Here is an 18313-nt window from a genome sequence, read left to right on the forward strand (position 1 = left end):
GGGCCATGGCCTCTCCCGCTCCTGGTTATCTTCCCTTCGGGCTTCACACATGCCCCGCAGGACCGTGTGCCCCTCCTCTCTCCACAAGCAGCCCTGCTAACCTTGGCAGCACCCCCAGCCTGTGCCAGGTGCTCAGGGTTGGGGATAGGTATAAGGTTCTGACTGGGTGGCCCCCGGCAGGGGCTAGGGCTGGGGGCAGCACCCCCAGTCCCGCTGGGCTCAGTGTGGGTCAGCAGATGAGGCCGTGAACCCTGGGCGGGAGTCACACAGACACTGGCGTTTGGCCCTTGCCATCAGCCTTGACATGGGTTAAATGAATCACGAGCCATGCAGCTGCCAACCCGCAGCTCCCCCTGAGCAGGGCTCAGGGTGAAAACCACGAGTGAGGCACTCCATGTGCTGGGAAAACTGGAAGAACAGGTCTTCGGGTAATCAGATGTATTTGGGAGATTTTCTGTGCCCAGTTCTTGCATTTCTTTGGATCTAGGAAAGCACTAACATCCTTCTTGGTGATTGATGTCAGCTCCTGTGACTGGCAGTAATCTCAGACCAACAACAGACTTGTCAAACGTATGCCTCTTTTGGGTGTCAGCGGTATCTGAAATGCCGCCGCCGCCCAGGCTGTCGTTAGGAAGGTGACAAAGCATGCACGTCATCTGTGAAAGCGGTCACTGCCGAGGGGGAGAGCCAGTGAGCCCTGCAGGATACTGGCCCCCTTAGTGGAAGTGCATTGCAAAGGAAGGGCTTCAGGGAGCCCAGGCCTCTTCGGTTCCTGCTCCCCACCCTTTGCTGCAAAAACTCCTGTATGTCCTGGCTCCCCCTCGCCTCCTCGGCGGCTGCCTGAGATGCTGCCTCCTGGGCTTAAGTCCTCATCTTGCCCCAAATAAAACTTAACTCTCAACTTCCAGGTGGTGCATTTGTTTTAAGTTGACACACCGTGCCCTCCCCACCCACAGCCCACGGGACAGGGGAGGCCCAAGTCACGGCGAGTGGTGGCAGGTGTCTGCCAAGGCCCCAGGCCCGGGTCTGGTGCTGTTCTGGCCCACGGCCCTCCTGACCCACGCCTGAGGGCTCGGCTCCCCTCCTCTGGGAGCCCTTCCCCTAGGCCCCCTGGCTTCTGGGACCCCAGCTCCCAGGTGCAGGGAAAGCCAGAAGATGCAAACGCGGGTGTTGCCCGGCCTGCCTGCCCTCTTGGCAGAAACGACTCTTTCCAGGCAGATTTCCCCTTTATTAACCAACTGCCCTGCCGGTTACTACCGCACAACCGGGCCGTGTTCAGGAAGCAAGCGGGCTGGGGCCCATGAGCCACGGCGCGGAGCCACAGAGAGGGCGCTCTGATGCAGGGCAGGCTTTTCCACCAGCACACCTTGCTGCTCAGCTCCTCAGCCTCGGGAAGGTGCCCAGCCTCAGGTGATCCTGTCTCTAGGTCCTCGGGAGCTTGGGGATCAGGGTAGAGACCTCAGCCTGGCTGTGCAGATGGCAGGAACCGGGCAGAGTTGAGCTGGCAAGGAAAGGACGGCCCAGCTGCCACCCCGACGAGGGGCGAGGTGGGCTGGTTCCTTTCCCCAGAGGCTGCCGCAGCAGGAGGGAGGCCGGGCACCCAGGCCTCCCTCCTGCTTGGCCCCAGAGGGTGCTGGTGAGGGCCCGCGGAAGGCACTTGGCTCGGGCCTGCAGGCTCCACTGGGGGGTGCTTGTCCCCAACTGGGTCAGATGTGTCAGGCCCAGGGGGCGGGGGAGTGAAGGAGCAGAGCCCGGCGGGTGGCCCTCCCATGGTGGCTTGGCCGTGGCATCGGCGGGTCTGAGCAACGAGGCTCAGAGCTTGGCCCGGGGGTGGCTCTGCAGCAGGGCGCGCATGTCCAGGAGCGCCTGCTCCAGGTAGTGCGCCAGGCGGACGGCGTTGGTCTCGGCACAGCTGTTGTAGGCCGACACGGAGAAGTTGATGTGCGACTCCATGGGGTTATAGCAGACGCCGTAGCCATCTGGGACCACAGGCCCAAAGAACATGACACAGTCTGTCTTGGCGGGGACCTGGGGATGGCACAGGACCACGGCTCTCGTCCCAGCCCCACGGTGGCACCAGCCCGCCTTCCAGGTCTGCTCCCCCTGTGCCCTGCCCGAGACGCCCTTTCTGGTCTCCAGAGGACAGGTTATGCCCTCTCATCCTCCGGGGTGGGTTCTGGTGTCACCTCTCTTCAGACACTCCCCCTGATGCTCCTGGGGGGCCATGACTGCCTCAGCCCCTGTGCTTCCTGTCTAGACTGTTACCCCTGGGGGCAGGGACAGGGCTCTGCCCCTGCTCTATCCCAGGGCCCAGCACAGCTGGCATGGGTCAGACCTTCTTCATGCCTGACCAGTGAATGAAGAAAGCCGATCTGTCCCTGGCTGCCTCCTCCTCAGCCTGCCTGCGCTGCAGCGAAGCCCCGCCTCGGGCTCCTCCTCCAGAGCTCGGCTGCTTCGGGAGTGGGCCTGTGGGGCCATATCCCCCCCAAGGGATGGCGATGCCCACTTAGTGCAGCCTCTGCCCAGCGCCGGCCCCGGGGGCTCCTGTTCCCGCGCCCCCCGCCCCACGCGCCTGGGACGGCGGCTCACCTGGCTGGTGGAGAGGTTGAAGTGCATGGCGATGGCGTAGGAGGTGTCCATGAAGATGTCGGGCATGCTGACCAGGTCTTCGATGGCCTGCAGCTTCAGGCCCAGCAGGTGCCGGTCGAAGGCCTTCCCGCAGATGGCCTGTGGGAAGGGGAGCTGTCAGGGGCGGGAGCTGCGGGCCGGCGCGGTGCAGCCGCCCTCCTCAGGAGCTGTGGTGGCCATGCCTCTTCCCTCCACTGGCCCTCAGACCCGGGAGACCAGAGCAGCCAGGCAGGAGAGCCCTGACGTCACGGATGGGGAAACTGAGGCCCAGGGACCTGCCCAGGCAGGCGGACAGTGCGGGACCTGAACACAGGCCTGCAGCCGGGTGGCCTGGCCCCATCCTGGCTGTGGGACCTTGGCGGGTCACTGATCTCCCGGAGCCCCAGCGTCTTCATCTGCGAAAGGGGAACAGTCGCCGTGTGCCCTCGGTGGGGCGGCAGCGTGGTCTAAACAGCCACCTGCATGTGGCATAGGCAAAGCCTGGCACACACGGGTGCTCAGGGCCAGGATGGGAACTGGGCCTCTACCCCGAGCACAGCCCGAGCTGTCAGAGGGCAGGAAGCCTGCTGCCTGCCGGACTGTGCAGAGCCTCAGTGTCCTGGCCTCCAGTGGTATCAGGGAGAGAGCACGACACGAGAGCCACTGGCCAGCTCGGGACCAGGGCAGCCACTGGGCCCAGCCTTGGTTTCTCCCACTTTTATTTGGCTTTGCTTCAAGTGCCCCAAGGCTTAGGAACAGGGTGCTCCAGGCTAAGGGGAGTGGCCATTTGCAGCTGGGATGGACAGACAGATGGCACAAGCCCAGGGACAGCAGAGGCTCACTCACCAGGTCGGTGTAGGCTCGGTGGGCCTGCACGGCCTTTCGCAGCAGCTCCACCTTCTGGTGCTCCTGGGACCGGGGAGAGGGCGCTGAGGCCTGTTCCTGCCATCCTCCTCGGTGGCCCCCTCCCCACCCAGCTCCAGATTCTGCGCTCCCTGAGAGCTGGAACTGGTGCTGCCACCTCTCAGCCAGTCCCCAGCCAAGGCCTGACACGGGGCAGGTGCTCACTGCTGAAGACTGAATGCATACAGCTGACCCTTCAACAACTCAGGTTTGAACCGTGTGGGTCCACTCACATGTGGGTTTTTTTTCAGGAAATACCACAGTAGTTCACAAGCCATGGTTGGTGGAATCTGCGGATGCAGAACCACAGCTACAGAGAGCCGTCTGTAAAGTTACGCGGCAGATTCTGACTGTGTGGTGCCTCAGCCTGTGTTGTTCAAGGGTCCACTGCAGCTCCCTTTTCTCTCTGGCCGCCAGAAGGCTCCGTGCTGATACATTCATGGCTCCACCCCCCACTAGATGCCCAGTGCCCAGCACAGGAGGGGAACAGAGCACACGCTCAATGCGTGTCAACAGACCGAGCAGGAAGGGAGAAGGCTCAGCTCTCCCGCCCGAGCCCCGGACCTCTCACCGTCACATTAGGGTCGCCCATGGCCTTGACGAAGGTCAGCGAGTCCATGGAGGCCGAGCGGATGGTGTCGGTGCGGCCCAGGTGGAACATGCGCAGGGAGGCGCTCTCGTAGGTGGCGCACGCCTGCCCGTAGATCCTGGGTGGGAGACGGGCTGAGCACACCCCTGGCAGGTCCCCCCGCCTCTGCCCCCAGGCCTTGCCCCTCCTTCACAGGGGGCAGGGCGCACCTGTAGTAGGCCAGCTGGAGGGCCATCTGGATGAAGGCGTCCGGGCTCAATTTCTCCGACTTGGGGAAGTCCTTTCCAAAGTGGTGGAACACGAACACCGTGATGTCCAGGTCCTGGATCATGCTGTGGGCGGGGCTGGGTGAGGGGCCGGCACCTGGCAGCTTCTGCCAGCTCCCCGCCGGGGTGGGGGGTGGGGGCGAGCCCCCCCCCGCCCGGCGCGCGGCACTCACATGCCGAGATTCTGCTTGGCCTTCTCGATGTCGCTCTTGATCTCAGGGGTGATGTTGAACCGCAGCTTCTTGGGCATGGGCAGGGGTATCATGGGAGACCGCACGAGCTCGGGCTTCTTCCTGCATGGGACATGGAGGTCTCAGGCTCCTGGGGTGGCGGTGCTGGGTCCCTGAAGCTGGAGGGGGCTGGCCTAGAGGGACTCCTGGATTTGTTCGTCCCTTCAGCTTTCAAATGGCCGAGGGGAAGAGGGGAAGGGCCTTGTCCAAGGTCCCATGGCTGAGAAGCAGCAGAGCCAGAATGCAAACCCAGGTCTGAGTGACTCTAAAACCCCTGCCCTCTTCTGGCTTCCTCTGAACCAACAGGTGCCAGGCTTAAGGGAGAAGGCCTTTAATCCTCCTTTTTTGCTGTTATTATCTTGGCCAGGACCGAGGCATGCAGAAGCTCCCGGCCCAGGGATTATACCTGCGTCACAGCAGTGACCCAAGCCACAGCAGTGACAACGCGGGATCCTTAACCTGTTGCGCCACAAGAAAACTCTCCCCCACTCCTTCTTTAAAAACTAGTCTGTGATCTCTGTGTCACCTGTCGCGGGAGCGGGAGAACTGGGTGGAGGGTGGGGGAACCACACTCACGTGAACTCAATGACGTGGTCCACAAGGGTGGTGATGGGGGGTCCCTCTGCTGCCGCATGCTCATAAATGAGCCCACAGGCACCATCTTCGGCCACGATGAACTGCAGAGGGGAAGGGGATCCCTGACAGCCCAGGTCCCCAGGGCCACCCTCCAGCTGGGGCCCGGGCGAAGGGCTTCTCTGAGCCTCTCAAGGGCTTCTGCTGACTTCCTACTTTTATAACAGCTATCACTCACTGGGGGCCTTGGAACGCCTGTCCCAGGTCACAGTGAGCACCTGCTGTGCTCAGAGTCCCCATAACTACCCTCCCAAGGAGTCCTGCCACCACCCGTCTTACAGGTACAGAGGGAAAGTCAGGACCCAGACTGCGCTGCTCTGCTTGCTCCACGTCCCAGGTTCTCTCTGATCTACCGACAGCGTGTCAGAGATGACAGCAGTTTCTGGGCCAGGCCCCGTAATGACAGGCTGGCTGCCGGTAATGACAGCTGCGCCCCGCTGCTGGCTGACCCCCGCCCCCACACGCTGGCCCTGCTTTATGAGCGGGAAGCCAGGGACGCGGGGCTCCAGGGGAGGGGCAGGAAGTCCGGGGGCGGCGTGGGTCTCACCTGCAGCGTCTTGTCGAACCAGCGGTTGCCGCTGTTGAGCTTGCCGCCGCCCCCGTGCAGCATCTGGCAGGCCACTTGGTGGCGGTACCTGTCCTCCGAGACCCGAGGCATGGGCGCGTCCAGGCACACGGTGAAGATGCTCTTCTGGATGGAGCGCACCGACTCCCGGTTCACCTTGTCTGCGGCGACGTGGTGGCACGGTGAGGGCCGGGCCTGGGGAGGCCTCCAGAGCCTCGCTCTCCAGGGCCCCGCAGCCCCACAGCCCCCGAGAGGCAGGGCCCCACTTGGGACAGAAGCCCAGGGTCACACCGGGAGTCCGTGAGGTGGTCGGGGATCCCACACGGGGCCGACGCCCCGGACCGGCACAGGATTCAGGGGGCGTGATGCGGGGACGGGCTCCTCAGCCAGAGGACGACTCACTGCGACTTGCTGCTTAATAAGGGGAAACTAACTTAACCCAACTGAGCCACAGGTTCCTCTTCTGGGGAATGGGGCTGACACGGGCTCTGGGATGAGCGGATTCAGGGAGACAGACGGCTGCCCACCCCTCCCGGGGTACCTTTGATGAGGGTGCTGTAGGCCTTGGCCCAGGAGTTGCGATGGTTGGAGGTGAGGATGCCCACAGGCTCTTTGTTGGTTTGCAGGGACGAGTTCCAGATCTTCTCCAGCTGCGTGAAGATCTGATCCGAGGTCAGGGGTGTCCCATCACTGTGGTACACGTCCAGCTCAAAAAACTGGCCAGGCACAGGCAGGGACAGAGAAGAGGGCTCGTGGGGGGCTCAGACGGGCAGCAGTCACCTCCCACCCCTCCTTGGCAGCCCAGCCGAGGGGATGGCCTCAGGCCGAGGGTGAGGAGGGCGGGGAGGTCCTTGCACTGTTCTTCCCAGCCTGGCCAGGCCCAGAGCCCTTCCTGGGCCCCAGGTTGGGGCCCAGCCAGACACCTGGTGGAGAGGCCCCGGGCCTGCCTGTTCTTGGGGTGCCCGGGCAAGCGTGTCGGGGAGGCTGACTCCTGGCCCGCCCCTCCCTCCCTGCAACAGCGTGGGGGGCTGAGGCCTGGGAGGTGGGCACCCACTTGGTAGTTGTGCACCACGGTGATGTGTGCGGGCGGCTTCTTGATCTTGCTGAAGTTGGTGACCGAGTCCTGCTTGGGGCCTGGCACTCGGCAGGAGGACAGGATCTGATAGTACTGGTTCATGCACAGTGGCTTGCCCCCCAGGTACTCCACGGGCAGGGTCTCGCTGCAGGGCAGAGGGGCAGGGAGGAGCACGGCACTGACGGGAGCTGCCGGGTCTGGCTGCCCGCTGGCCACACAGGCAGTGTGAGGGCTGCTCGCACCCTTCTCCCCGTTGGCGTGAGAGAGGCCTGTGGGCACTGGGCTGGGTCAGGAGGCCTGGGGTCCCCCGGCTTGTGAGTCACCCTGGAAACTCCCTTTCTCTCTGGGCTTTAGTTTGCCACAGGTAGGATGAAGCAGCGAGTCCACCCCGGGGCCTCTCCGGCTGGAGTGCTAATTCCAGGGGTCTCTTAGGATAAGGTCCCCAGGAGGAGAGCCCAGTGGCCGGGGCAGAGGACCCAGATGTCCCAACCCCCATGTGTCCCAATCCCCACGCTCTTATGTCCCCAACCCCAACACAGGCTGGATGAACAGGAAGTGAAAGCAACTGAGCTCTGGCCGGGTCAGCACCCAGCTGTGCAGCGTGTGTGTATGTTTGGGGGGGTGGGCAGGGCTGGGCCAGCTCCTGTCATTGGGCAGTCAGTGGGGGTGGGGCCACTCACTTGTCAATCATGGCCTTGAAATCCAACACACCCTCAATTAATTTGGCAGCGAACCTGGAGGGAGGAACCAACTAGAGATCAGAAGGCTGTGTGGACACCAAGAGGGAGGTCCCTGGGCCAGGGACAAGGGGGCAAAGGGAGAGGCCTAGTCCAGGGAAGTGACCAATTGCTCCTCTCACTGCTCACAGAGAGCCTGAGGCAGTCGGAACGCAGAACCTTTGTTCCAGTTCCAGCGGACCTCCTGGGCCTGGCTAATCTCTAGGGTAAGGGATAAGAGGGATGGCATCGGCTGAGAGCCTGGCAGGATTTAGAGGCTAATGAACAGAGCCTGATTATGGCTGGATGATGAGTCAGTGATATCTGGTTCCACCCACAGAGGGCCCGAGGCCCTGATCCACAGCCAGGAGTCTGGAAGGCATCGCCCTGCTCTGAAGCATCAGTCAGGGAGGGAGGGACCTGGGACCACAGGGCAGGAGGAGCGTGAACAGCAGAATGGGAGGGCAGTGGCTTGAGGTGTCCCCTCTCCTAGGTCCCTCCTTGTTTCTGGGTCTCCGTGTCCCCCAGGCCACCTCGCTCAAGCCGCCCCTCCTCCCGGACTTCTGGGCCACATGACTCAGGCCCGATGCCTGGGGGGTGCTCCTAGCCCTGAGCACGGGGACCACTGGCTGGAGTTCCTGGGCCTGAACCTCTGGCACTTCCTGGGGTGCCCTGGTACCTTTAAGAGAGGTAGTGGCGATTGTGAGCGGCTAGTCCTTGGGCAGGAGATCCCTGTCACTGGTATTTTTATCCCTGAACAGAGGCCAGGGCAAGTGACATGGCCGAATGAGGAAAAGGTGACTGTGTACAAAGGTCATCCCTGTGCGGGTGAGGTGCCAGGACGGGGCTGGGGGGGAACCTGGTCTGCAGTTCGTTGGTTAACAATTATGAAGCTTTGGAGCAGGAAGATCCTGCTTCTGGTCCAGGCCAGCCAATCCTCAAGGGTGAACTCGGGCAGGTCCCTCGGCTGCTCTGAGCCTCAGTTTCCCTACCTGTAAAACAAGCATGATGCTCCCCACTCCCTAAGGCTGTTTGTGAGGATGAAAGACAATCAACAGGGCTGGGGCCCCGCCAATCTCCTGGGGCAAGGGGACTTCAGGGCCCTGGAAGCACCCGGACTGCTGGCTCTGCCGCCTCCCTGTCCCGCCCCCACATGGGCAACTCACCGGAGCTGTCCCTGCAGATCCACAAAGTCCTGCTTGGGCAGCGCCATGCCCGGGCTGGAATAGATGACCAGGGGCTGGCGGTACTGGAGGTAAGCTGTTTTGAGCCACCACTCAGACAGCTGGGGGAAGGACCAGAGCCTGTGAGGAAGGGTGTGCGGGGACCTGGTGCCCCTTCCCCATCAGGCCCAGGGGCCCCTGCTGGCTGCCCTCTGCCCCCCTAGGGAGCACAGATTCTCAAAGTGAATGTTTAGACCTAGAATCCCCTGCCCCCCCACCCCTGCCAAACCCCGTAAACCCACCAGCGGCACCCCGTTATCTTCCCTTTAGACCGAGCCAGTCAGCATTGGCAAGAGAAATCAGGCAACACTGCTGAGAAAAAGACTGGCAGGAAGACTGGGCTTGCAGAAGAACAGAGGAAGGAATGCCAGTCACTTTTCTTTTTGCCACATATCTCGGGTCAATGATTTTAATATTTTTAGCAATAGAAATGAATTCCTGGCGTTCCCGTTGTGGGGCAGCAGAAACGAATCCGACTAGGAACCATGAGGCTTCAGTTCGATCCCTGGCCTTGCTCAGAGTTAGGGATCCCCTGTTGCTGTGAGCTGTGGTGTAGGTTGCAGATGCGGCTCGGATCCGCACTGCTGTGGCTGTGGTGTAGGCCAGCAGCTGTAGCTCTGATTCGACCCCTAGCCTGGGAACCTCCATATGCCACGGGTGCGGCTCTAAAAAGCAAAAATACCAAACAACAACAACAACAACAACAACAACAACAACAAAATGTATTCTTTTTTTTTTTTTTTTTTTTTTTTTTTTTTAGGGCCGCACTCACGGCATATGGAGGTTCCCAGGCTAAGGGTCTAATCAGAGCTGTAGCCACCAGCCTACACCACAGCCACAGCAACGCCAGATTTGAGCCACATCTGCCACCTACACCACAGCTCAAGGCAACGCTGGATCCTTAACCCACTGAGCAAGGCCAGGGATCGAACCCACAACCTCATGGTTCCTAGTCGGATTCGTTAACCACTGAGCCACGACGGGAACTCCAAGAAATGTATTCTTGATAGACAGAAAGGTAAAGGTAAAAAAGAGAAAGCTCTAGAGAAAGAAAGTCCGATGAATGGCTTTTTGCCTGGCCCCTGTGGACATGCTCCAGGGGAGCAGGGGCCCAGGGCTCAGCACAACCCCCCGGACTCTGGTCCTCTGTGGCCTCAGTTCTGCGGGTGTCAGACCAGGGACTGGACACCTGCTAGGGTCGCAAGGTCAGGGCCATCTGGGGGAAGCTCCCTGTGAAGGCGATTCACTGCACTAGTGACAAGATTGAGGTGACACATCCTCATCTCTACAGGGCTGGCTGTCCTCTCTCTGCAGGACAGCATCTCTGCAGGGCTGCTTCCAGCGGGTAAGCAGTGTCTCTCTGAAGACCAGCCATGGACATGCTGCCAAAAGCTCCCGTCTGTCATTACAGACTCCCCGGTGACTGTTACCCTTGAGTCCTACGGGTTGGTAGCAATGTCACCCCCACCACCCAGCCCCTAAGCACAGGTACAATATGCCCCTCTGTGGCAGGTCCCTCGACCCCCCCACCCCCCGCCACTGTGCCTTCTCGTTCTATCTTACACAAGCAGTGGGACGAGCCTCTTTGCCACATGGACGCCAGTTGGGGAACTGCTGTCCTGTGGCATAGTTCACTAGCCTCGGGCCCCTGGCAAGGGGTGAAGAAGGGCAGTGTGCCCAGTGGGTGACTGCTGTCTGCTGATCTGTGGCCTGGAGACAGGGCCCCTGGCCAGCCAGACCCTCCTGTGTAGCCTGGCGCCTCCTCGAAAGCTGCTGTGTGGCTCTGGCTTTTGATCGATCTCTCTGGGCCTCAGTTTCCTCACCTGCAGATCAAGGAGGGGCAGATAGGAGCCTCCACTCCCATCAGGGTCTTGGAGCCTCTGAGTAGAGCTTGGGCGACAAAGGGGAGGCCCTGAAGACAGGGGCCTGCCCTCCGTGAGTGGAGAGGAGGTGGTGCCTCCACCCCTTTGGTCTGAAGCTCTGTGTGAGGAAGTCGTTCTGGGCTAAGCAGAGTTGGAAAACTGCCAGATTCCAGACTCTCCTGGCTCCTGATTCCAGAGCCCAAGGCCCTGACCTGCCAAGGCTCGAACTCAGCGCGGACGCCGCCCACCTGCCACGCGCAGCCCCCCGCCCGTCTACCTGCTCCCTCACGGCACCTCTCATTTTCCGGGGACCAGGCCCGGCCTGGCTCTGTCCTGCACACCGGCTTCCCCCTTGGTCCTCCCCCTCTCCCCACCCCCTCCCTTCCCTCACACAGCTCTTTTAGGTCAGGACTGTCCACTTCCAACTAACTGGCAAGCGCCATTGACACCAAAACATATCCTGGACCGAAGGACTTCTCATTTTCTCCCCGCTGGCATCTCTCGGGGTGATGGCAGCAGCCTCCCTCCTACCTCCGCTCCTCCCCCGGGCCCATGTTCTCACCCTCGCTCCCCTCCCAGCAGCCAGGCGGTCCTTCCTAACATTGCTGTGGTGTAAAACACACACAGAAAATTCCCGGGGCATGAGCACAGACACGTCTGCATGTGCTGAACACACCTGCGCGACAGATCGAGGCGCAGGACCAGGATGTGGTCACTGAACCGCATACATCACCCTGCGGCCCCCTCCCAGTGAGGGCAAGTCCAAGTGCCTTCTCCTGGGGCCCCCCGACCTTGCCCTTGCCATCCACTCTAGCCTCTGCCCCTGAGCTCGCCAGCTGCTGCCACCTTTGCCCATGCTGTGCCCTCCGTCTCAGAGCCAGCACTGCCGCCTCCCTGCCCTCCCTGCCCCTACAAAAGGAAGACACTACTGCTCTCCACCCTCGCTCTCTCACCGTTCTTTTTATTCCCATAGAACTTCATTGCCTAATGTGACCTCGTCCACCCTACTTGAACGTCAGCTCCAAGAGGCCACTGACGGCCTCCTTCTTGCTCACCAGGCACAGAGTAAGTGCTCGAGAAACTCCATGATGCAAATGGCTGCACCACAGCAGCCTGTACTGAAAGTTTCGAGTGGGGAGTTCCCGTCGTGGCTCAGTGGAGACGAACCTGACGAGGATCCATGAGGACACAGGTTCGATCCCTGGCCCCGCTCTGTGGGTTAAGGATCGGGTGTTGCCGTGAGCTGTGGTGTAGGTCACAGACACGGCTCCAATCCCATGTTGCTGTGGCTGTGGTGTAAACCAGCAGCTGCAGCTCCGATTTGACCCCTAGCCCGGGAAACTCCATATGCTGTGAGTGCGGCCCTGGAAAGACAACAAAGAAAAAGTTTTGAGTGGGAGGCCAGCAATAGGCGACAGGTGGGATGCTCAAAATGACCCAGGGCCTCGGGGGCAGGGGGCCCTGTTCCCCTCACCCTCCACAGGAGCCGAGGGGTCTGGTGTGCCCCCGGCCTTCTCACTCACCCAGTTCTCCGTCTTCCTGGCCCTGCGCTCCAGCCCCTTCTGCAGGCGCTCCCCTACGCCCCCTGGAGACTGAAACTCTTCCACCAGCTGCTTGGTTTGGGCCCACTCCTCTTCGCTGACGATGGGCTGCAGTGCCTTGAGATAATGGTCCAGGGTCTGCTGGAGCGGGGGCACGGGCAGCCGGGGCAGTGAGTCCTGGTGCGTCTTGAAGTGACTGGAAACCTTCGTCAAGGAGGAGGGCTTGAGGAAGCCCAGGGGCCTCGCCTGCACACAGCACAAGAGCCTGCTCATTCTCTCACCAGCTCTGGGAGGCCCTGGCAGCCCCAAAGCCACTGCCCTGGGCATTTATGTGCCCATTCCTGGGGTCAGAGACAGCCTCTTGGGAGGGGTCTGCCCTGACTTCCCAGCCCTCGAGCTACAGGTGTCTCCGCCTCCCAGGGGCCTGGAGGTGCACACAGGGGTGGGGGAGGGTGGGGTGTGGCCACTGCTCTCATCAGGGCTCGAAGGGACCACGTCAGGAGCAGCAGCACCTGTGGGGCAGGCAGAGGTCAGAGGGACCTCTCACCTGGCGGGTGCACAGGCCCCGCCTTTCTCTCCCTGGGGTGATGAGTGAACACCCCTGCCCGGAAGGCCTCACCTCCTTTTCTCCCCCCCTTGCCAGGTTGAGATAGAAGAGGGAAGAGAAGATCAGACAGAGCCACATGATAAAGCCGCAGTACCTTTGGGTGAGGGCGAGGCCTCGGGCATTTTCCTGGCTGTGGGGTGAGGACAGGGGTGGCATAGGGGCAGCGTCGTGACAAGAGAGAGCTGAGAGGCCTGGCAAGGAGGGTGTGAGTTGGCAGAGAGGGAGAGTCTGGAGACTCTGGAGGAGGCGGACAGAAAGAGAGATAGGAGAGTCCGAGGCTGCTGGCAGCAGTGGGGAGGCAAGTGACAGAGGCTCCGTTTCATACCTTCTCTTTCTGCTGCCCGTCCTCCATGGCAGGACTGAGGTTCTGAGCCCTGTCTGTCTGCCTTGGGCTGGATCGCTAAGCCTAACTGTGCTACCAAGTGGGTGAGCAGAACCTAGCAAGAGACAGCCACTTGCCCGGGCTGGAAAGAGAAGACAAGAGCCAAGATTCAGGAGGGCGGCAGAGGCGATGGCTGTGGTGGCTCTGGTGGCTTCTCGGGTTCTGGCTATCGCTGGAGCCGTTGTTCCACCCTCCCTAGTTTCCAGAAGGGGAGAAATGGGGAGCAGGTGAGAAGGCTGCGGGTGTGTACCCGAGGAGGAGACATGGAAACCTTTCCTCCCTGGCTGGGCCCAGGGCCAGGGAGGCAAGCCAAGGGGTATTAAAAATCCACCTGTTAGAATCTGCATAAGCCTGTTTGATGAGGGAAAACTTGGCTGGAGGACAGAAACTGCTTGGCTGCTGAGGATACACCGTAACCCTGCATATAGTCCTGAAAACTGGGCAGGTGCAAAGGCGCAGATGCTGAGAAAGGGCAGTAAGTGGACGTTTCCCTCCACGACTCCTGGGGCCCTTCCGGGCCATCCTCCCAGCAAAGCCTGGTTCTCTTGAGCTGTGGCTCAATCAGCTGCGGGGGGCAGGCAAGGGCAGAGAACTTTGGGAGTTCTCTAAGGATCCGGCGCTGTCACTGCAGGGGCTTGGGTTAATGCTGTGTTGAGGATTCAATCACTGGTGTGGAAATTTCACATGCTGCAGGCATGCCCCCCCCCCCCCCCCGCAAAAAAGAGAGGACTTTGGGCATTAAAAATCCATCAAGGACGCTAGTTTTGGGATTGGGCTAGATTGGAGACAACAGATCCAAGGGATTCTGGCCAAGTCTCTCCTTGCCTCAGTTTTCCTGGCAGTAAAGAGATCAGGCCACATAGCAGGTCCTGGGAGATGACCTAGAGGCTGTGGACACAGATCAGGTGGCAGGTGTAAGGGGGAGCTCTAGAAGATCCTGGAAGATCTCAAGAGCCTCTGGGCCTGGCAGAGGCCAAACATTCTTCTTGGCATAGAAGGGGACACAGACAGAGATATGCTTGGAGCAGAGAGGAAAGAGATCCGAATCAGCAGCAACACCTGCTCCAAGCTGCCCTCTGGGAAGATGGGGGGCGGGCGGAGGGATGGGGGGATGTAGCTGTAAGTCAAGTTGAGGAAGAGACTGGTGGCACGCGGGGGGGGGGGGGGGGGAATGGGGCTGCCACCTGCCGCCCTCTGCCAGTTGGGAGGACTTTCTGAGCAGCCCAGCTTGATGCCTTCAGTGGAGTGTCTCTGACCACACACAATTCCCCAGGGGCCGTTTGATAAGCCCAGGGAAGGTGACTAACTGCAGGGAGTTGGAGAAGTGGCTCTGGCCGGGAAGAAATGGCTCAGGCTGAGCATGGGACAGGTGAGTGAGTGAGTGAGAGAATAATCTCTGAGAGACACTCCTGGTCTCTCTCGGTTCCTTGGCTACGGGTGGAGGTGCTGCCTGAGGCCAGAGCGTTATCTTTTCCGGGTCATTGAAATTTAGCGCCACAAAGTGTGGGTTCGATCCAGCCTCTGACCTTGAGCCTCAGTCTCTCCCTCTGCCAGACGGGATTAATCCACCTGCTGACCCCTTCCCAGCAGCTGCTGGCCGGACTGGACCGCGGCCGCTGGGCCGCGTCGCCTCTACGGCCTGTGTCCTCCCCTTTCCGGCGCAGCTGCGCGGGTGGCTCGGCCCGCGGCCCACCCGTCCCGTCCATGGTCCACCAGGCCGGTTTCCCCGCCGCACTCACCACGGTCCTGGCAGCGAAGGATAACATCTCGGCGGCCTGCCCAGGGACACACTGTCCGCTCCTCCCCAGGCGCTGGTCAAAGTCCGCGCCGCGGCTGTAGGTGGGTCCCCACTAGACCCTTCCGGTCCAAGATCGCCGAGTCACCACCGCCGGCGGGTAGAAGCGGCCCCGCGCCCACCCACCCCGCCGGGCGGCGGCCGGCAGGCGGCCCGCGGGAGGCGGACTCTTGGGGCGGGGCCTTCGGCGGGCGGCGAACGCCGACCTCTAGCCGCGAGCGCTGGGCGGCCCGGGAGGCGGGGCCGGGGGCGGCGCCGGGGGCGGGGCCCGGGCACCCCTGCAGGTGGGTTCACCGCTAGGCGGTGGAACCCAAGAGGCGCACAGCGGCGCCCGCCGTCCACCTTGCCCTTTCCCGCCTCCATGAGCCGTCCAAATTGTTGGAGGCAGCGGTGTGCACCCCTCTCAGTCCCTTTGGTGTCCTTGAGCGCTGCTCTCAAAGTGCTAGGAAAACACAACCATACCGACAGGAGACTGTCTTCCACTAGTCCTCGGGATTGGGTCAGAGCCACGCTCCGAGATGACAGGTGGGGACCGCCCCGCAAAAGCATGGCTGCCGCGCTCCCAGGGCCCTCCCGGCAGGCAGTTGGCGCGTCGGGCCGCGAGCCGGCCGTCGGTGCGCATGCTCCCTGGGTGCCCCGCACCAACATGGCCGCCGCCTCGGAGTGAGCGCGACCGCCGCGAGCCGGCCGTTGCTGGGCATGCTCCCTGGGTGCCCCGCACCAACATGGCGGTCGTCTTCGCTGGGGTGACTTTAATTCTCGGTTTTCGGTTCTAGCCAGCCAGTGCTCGTTTCTCTTCAGAAAGCTCGGAGCGCGTAGGGGAGCCCGGGAAGGGCAGGGAAGGTGCGGGGGTGAAAGGCGAGAGGGGACTGCAGGCATCCGGGCCGGCTCCTGGCGGGCGGAAGATGGCTGAGGGCGAGCGGCAGTCGCCGCCAGGTAGGACGGGACGGGCCGGGCCGCTGCGGGGTGGGGGCGCGGGGACGCGGGGGCGGTGCTGGGTCTGGGGGCGGGGATGGCGTGGGGGGTGGGGGGCTCTGCAGCCCGACGGTTGAGAGAGATGAGCGACGCTCTTGGGGCCCCGAGGGGGAAGGGCTGGGGGGACCTGGAGGTGGGGGGCAGGAACCCAGGGCTGCAAAAGGGGTGCTGGGAGGGGCGCAATACCAGGACTTGGGGAGCTTGAGCCGCCCGAGGGTCGGGTGGACGGTCCGGTGGCCTTTTCCACGTCTGGGCTGCGCGTGTTTGTCAGCTCTTGACCCAGTGGGGAAGCTGTCGGGGGTGGGGGCTGCTGTCTTTATTAGACCCTGGTGCTCCTTGGGCCTGGGCCTGCCCGGACCCCCTTTCCCGCCTCCCCGACTCCCTGACCACCCCTCTTTCATCTCCCCTCTCCTCCTCGGAGGCCTGGCACCGGAGATTCAGGGGCTGAGAAGTTACCAAGAAGTTACTGCCCTGGATCGTCTAAACTATTAATTTAGAAAGACTGGTTGTGCAAGGAGCTGAGTCTCTTTCTGGTCTCACCATCTGTAACTTTTATTTACACCGAGGTTTCTTTTTAATTCATCTCAAATAGCTGGGATGGAGCGGCCAGGGAAAGGATTTTCTCTCTCTGTCTCTCTCTCTCTCTCTTTTTTTTTTTGGCCGCCTGGCAGCCTATGGAGTTCCTGGGCCAGGGATCAGATCCAAGCCGCAGTTGCGGCCCAAGCCGCAGCTGTGTCAACGCGGGATCCTTAAGGCACTGTGCCAGGCTGGGGATGGAACCTACGTGCCAGCACTTCCTACACGTTTCGAGTCTGTTGCCCCACAGCAGAAGCTTGGGGAACGATTCTCCTAGAGCGGAAACTTGGGGAAATGGAAGGAAGTTTGCTGACCACTCTTGCCACCCTAACTTGAGCTAGAAGGACTGATAGTAGATAACTTTTTAAAAAAATTTCTTTTGGTAGCTAATGTTTAAAGAGGTTGCAGATAGGTTGGTCAAACAGCTATTTCAAAAACACCTAATGTTTTGAAACCATTCAATATTCCTTCTGTGTCTCACCTTTTGTGATCCCTGGGAAGGTCTCAGGACAGAGACATTTTAAAGATCAAAAGAGATATTCCCCGCCCCCTGCCCCAAATCAATGAACAAAAAGCTGGGTATGGTCTGTTAGAGCATTTGAAACCAGACATTTATTTTGTTAACAAAATTTCTGTGCATGTGCTTTAGGAATTCTAGTAATGATCTCAGGATATATAAGGCAACCAGAGTTATCAGTAAGATGAGGAGGTCCCTTCGTGGCTCAGTGGTTAACGAACCCGACTAGGAACCATGAGGATGATGGGTTCCATCCCTGGCCTCGCTCAGTGGATTAAGGATCTAGGGTTAAGGATCTGGCGTTGCCCTGAGCTGTGGTGTAGGCTGCAGACTTGCTTGGATCCTGTGTTGCAGTGTCTGTGGTGTAGGCCGGCAGCTGTAGCTCCGATTTGACCCCTGGCCTGGGAATTTCCACATGCCACAGATACGGTCCTAACAGGCAAAAAAAAAAAAAAAAAAAAAAAAAAAAGAGGATTATCAGTAAGATGAATGTTGTCTCTGAAGACAGGTGGTGGGGGACATGGGAGTGAGCCTGTACTGAGAGAAGATGGCTCTGGGAGGTTATCTGTGGCTGGGAAGAGTCAGGTTCCCAGGAGGTGGCTCTTCTTTGAAGTTTGAAACCAGACGGTGAGGAACCAGTGGAAAGAACCACTCAGACAGCGTAGTGGAGCGAACCTTGGATCTTGGAGTTACAGAGACCTGTCTCTCCCTGGCATGTCGTAGCCTCTGTGAGCCTGTTTGCTCAAGAGGGGGCTCCTGTACCTTCTTGACAGTGTTACGGTGTGGGTTCTGGAGACGATGAGGGCAAATCATGGGACGTGGTGGGGAGTCGGTAAACGTGGCTTACTCTCATCCTTCCCGAGGTGGTACAGGTCGAATGTGTAGCCAGGTTCCCACACGGTAGATGATAATAAATACTCCCAGGAGCTTTTTGAGGAACATCTCTAAAACTCTGGATGTTTCCATCTTTTTTTTTTTTTTTTTTTTTTTTTAAGGGCAGCACCCATGGCACATGGAAGTTCCCAGGCTAGGGGCCTAATCGGAACTACAGTCCATGCCACGGCCATCACAACGCAGGAGCCAAGCCACATCTTCGATCCTATACCACAGCTCATGGCAACGCTGGATCCTTACCCCACTGAGCAAGGCCAGGGTTCGAACCCACATCCTCCTGGATACTAGTCAGGTTCGTTAACCACTGAGCCACGGCAGGAACTCCCTGGATGTTTCCCTCTTATACTGAGAGGTTGT

General features: G+C 60.5%; 2 protein-coding genes across 8 annotated transcripts in view; one reads left to right on the forward strand and one right to left on the reverse strand.

Annotated features, from left to right (window-relative positions):
- Window positions 1–1207: 1207 nt before the first annotated feature.
- Window positions 1208–15117, reverse strand: CRAT (carnitine O-acetyltransferase). Of its 5 annotated transcripts, none has more exons than XM_085002397.1 (15): window positions 14939–15117; window positions 12912–13054; window positions 12193–12456; window positions 8751–8869; window positions 7549–7602; window positions 6848–7013; window positions 6335–6509; window positions 5776–5954; window positions 5172–5272; window positions 4539–4658; window positions 4309–4431; window positions 4082–4217; window positions 3454–3516; window positions 2590–2727; window positions 1208–2028 (listed from the first exon to the last, which is right to left on the reverse strand). In XM_085002397.1, the coding sequence occupies exons 4-15, from the start codon at window positions 8795–8797 to the stop codon at window positions 1813–1815; spliced, it is 1518 nt and encodes a 505-aa protein (XP_084858523.1). In that variant the 5' UTR covers window positions 8798–8869; window positions 12193–12456; window positions 12912–13054; window positions 14939–15117; the 3' UTR covers window positions 1208–1812.
- Window positions 15118–15703: 586 nt separating this feature from the next.
- Window positions 15704–18313, forward strand: part of PTPA (protein phosphatase 2 phosphatase activator) — a 29603-nt gene continuing 26993 nt past the window's right edge. For 2 of the 3 annotated variants that reach the window (XM_001926077.7, XM_005660513.3), the window contains exon 1: window positions 15704–15930. In XM_001926077.7, the coding sequence (XP_001926112.4) occupies window positions 15900–15930 (31 nt within the window). In that variant the 5' untranslated portion in view covers window positions 15704–15899. Of the gene's footprint in view, window positions 15931–16640; window positions 16898–18313 lie in introns of those variants that run through there. The other variant, XM_084998243.1, reaches the window with a different exon arrangement.

The sequence above is a fragment of the Sus scrofa genome, chromosome 1, assembly GCF_054392235.1.
Source record: "Sus scrofa isolate SSC_HxYL_T2T_F1_AM1 chromosome 1, Sscrofa_HxYL_maternal_Yorkshire_Landrace_v2.0, whole genome shotgun sequence".
In the NCBI taxonomy this organism is placed as follows: domain Eukaryota; kingdom Metazoa; phylum Chordata; class Mammalia; order Artiodactyla; family Suidae; genus Sus; species Sus scrofa.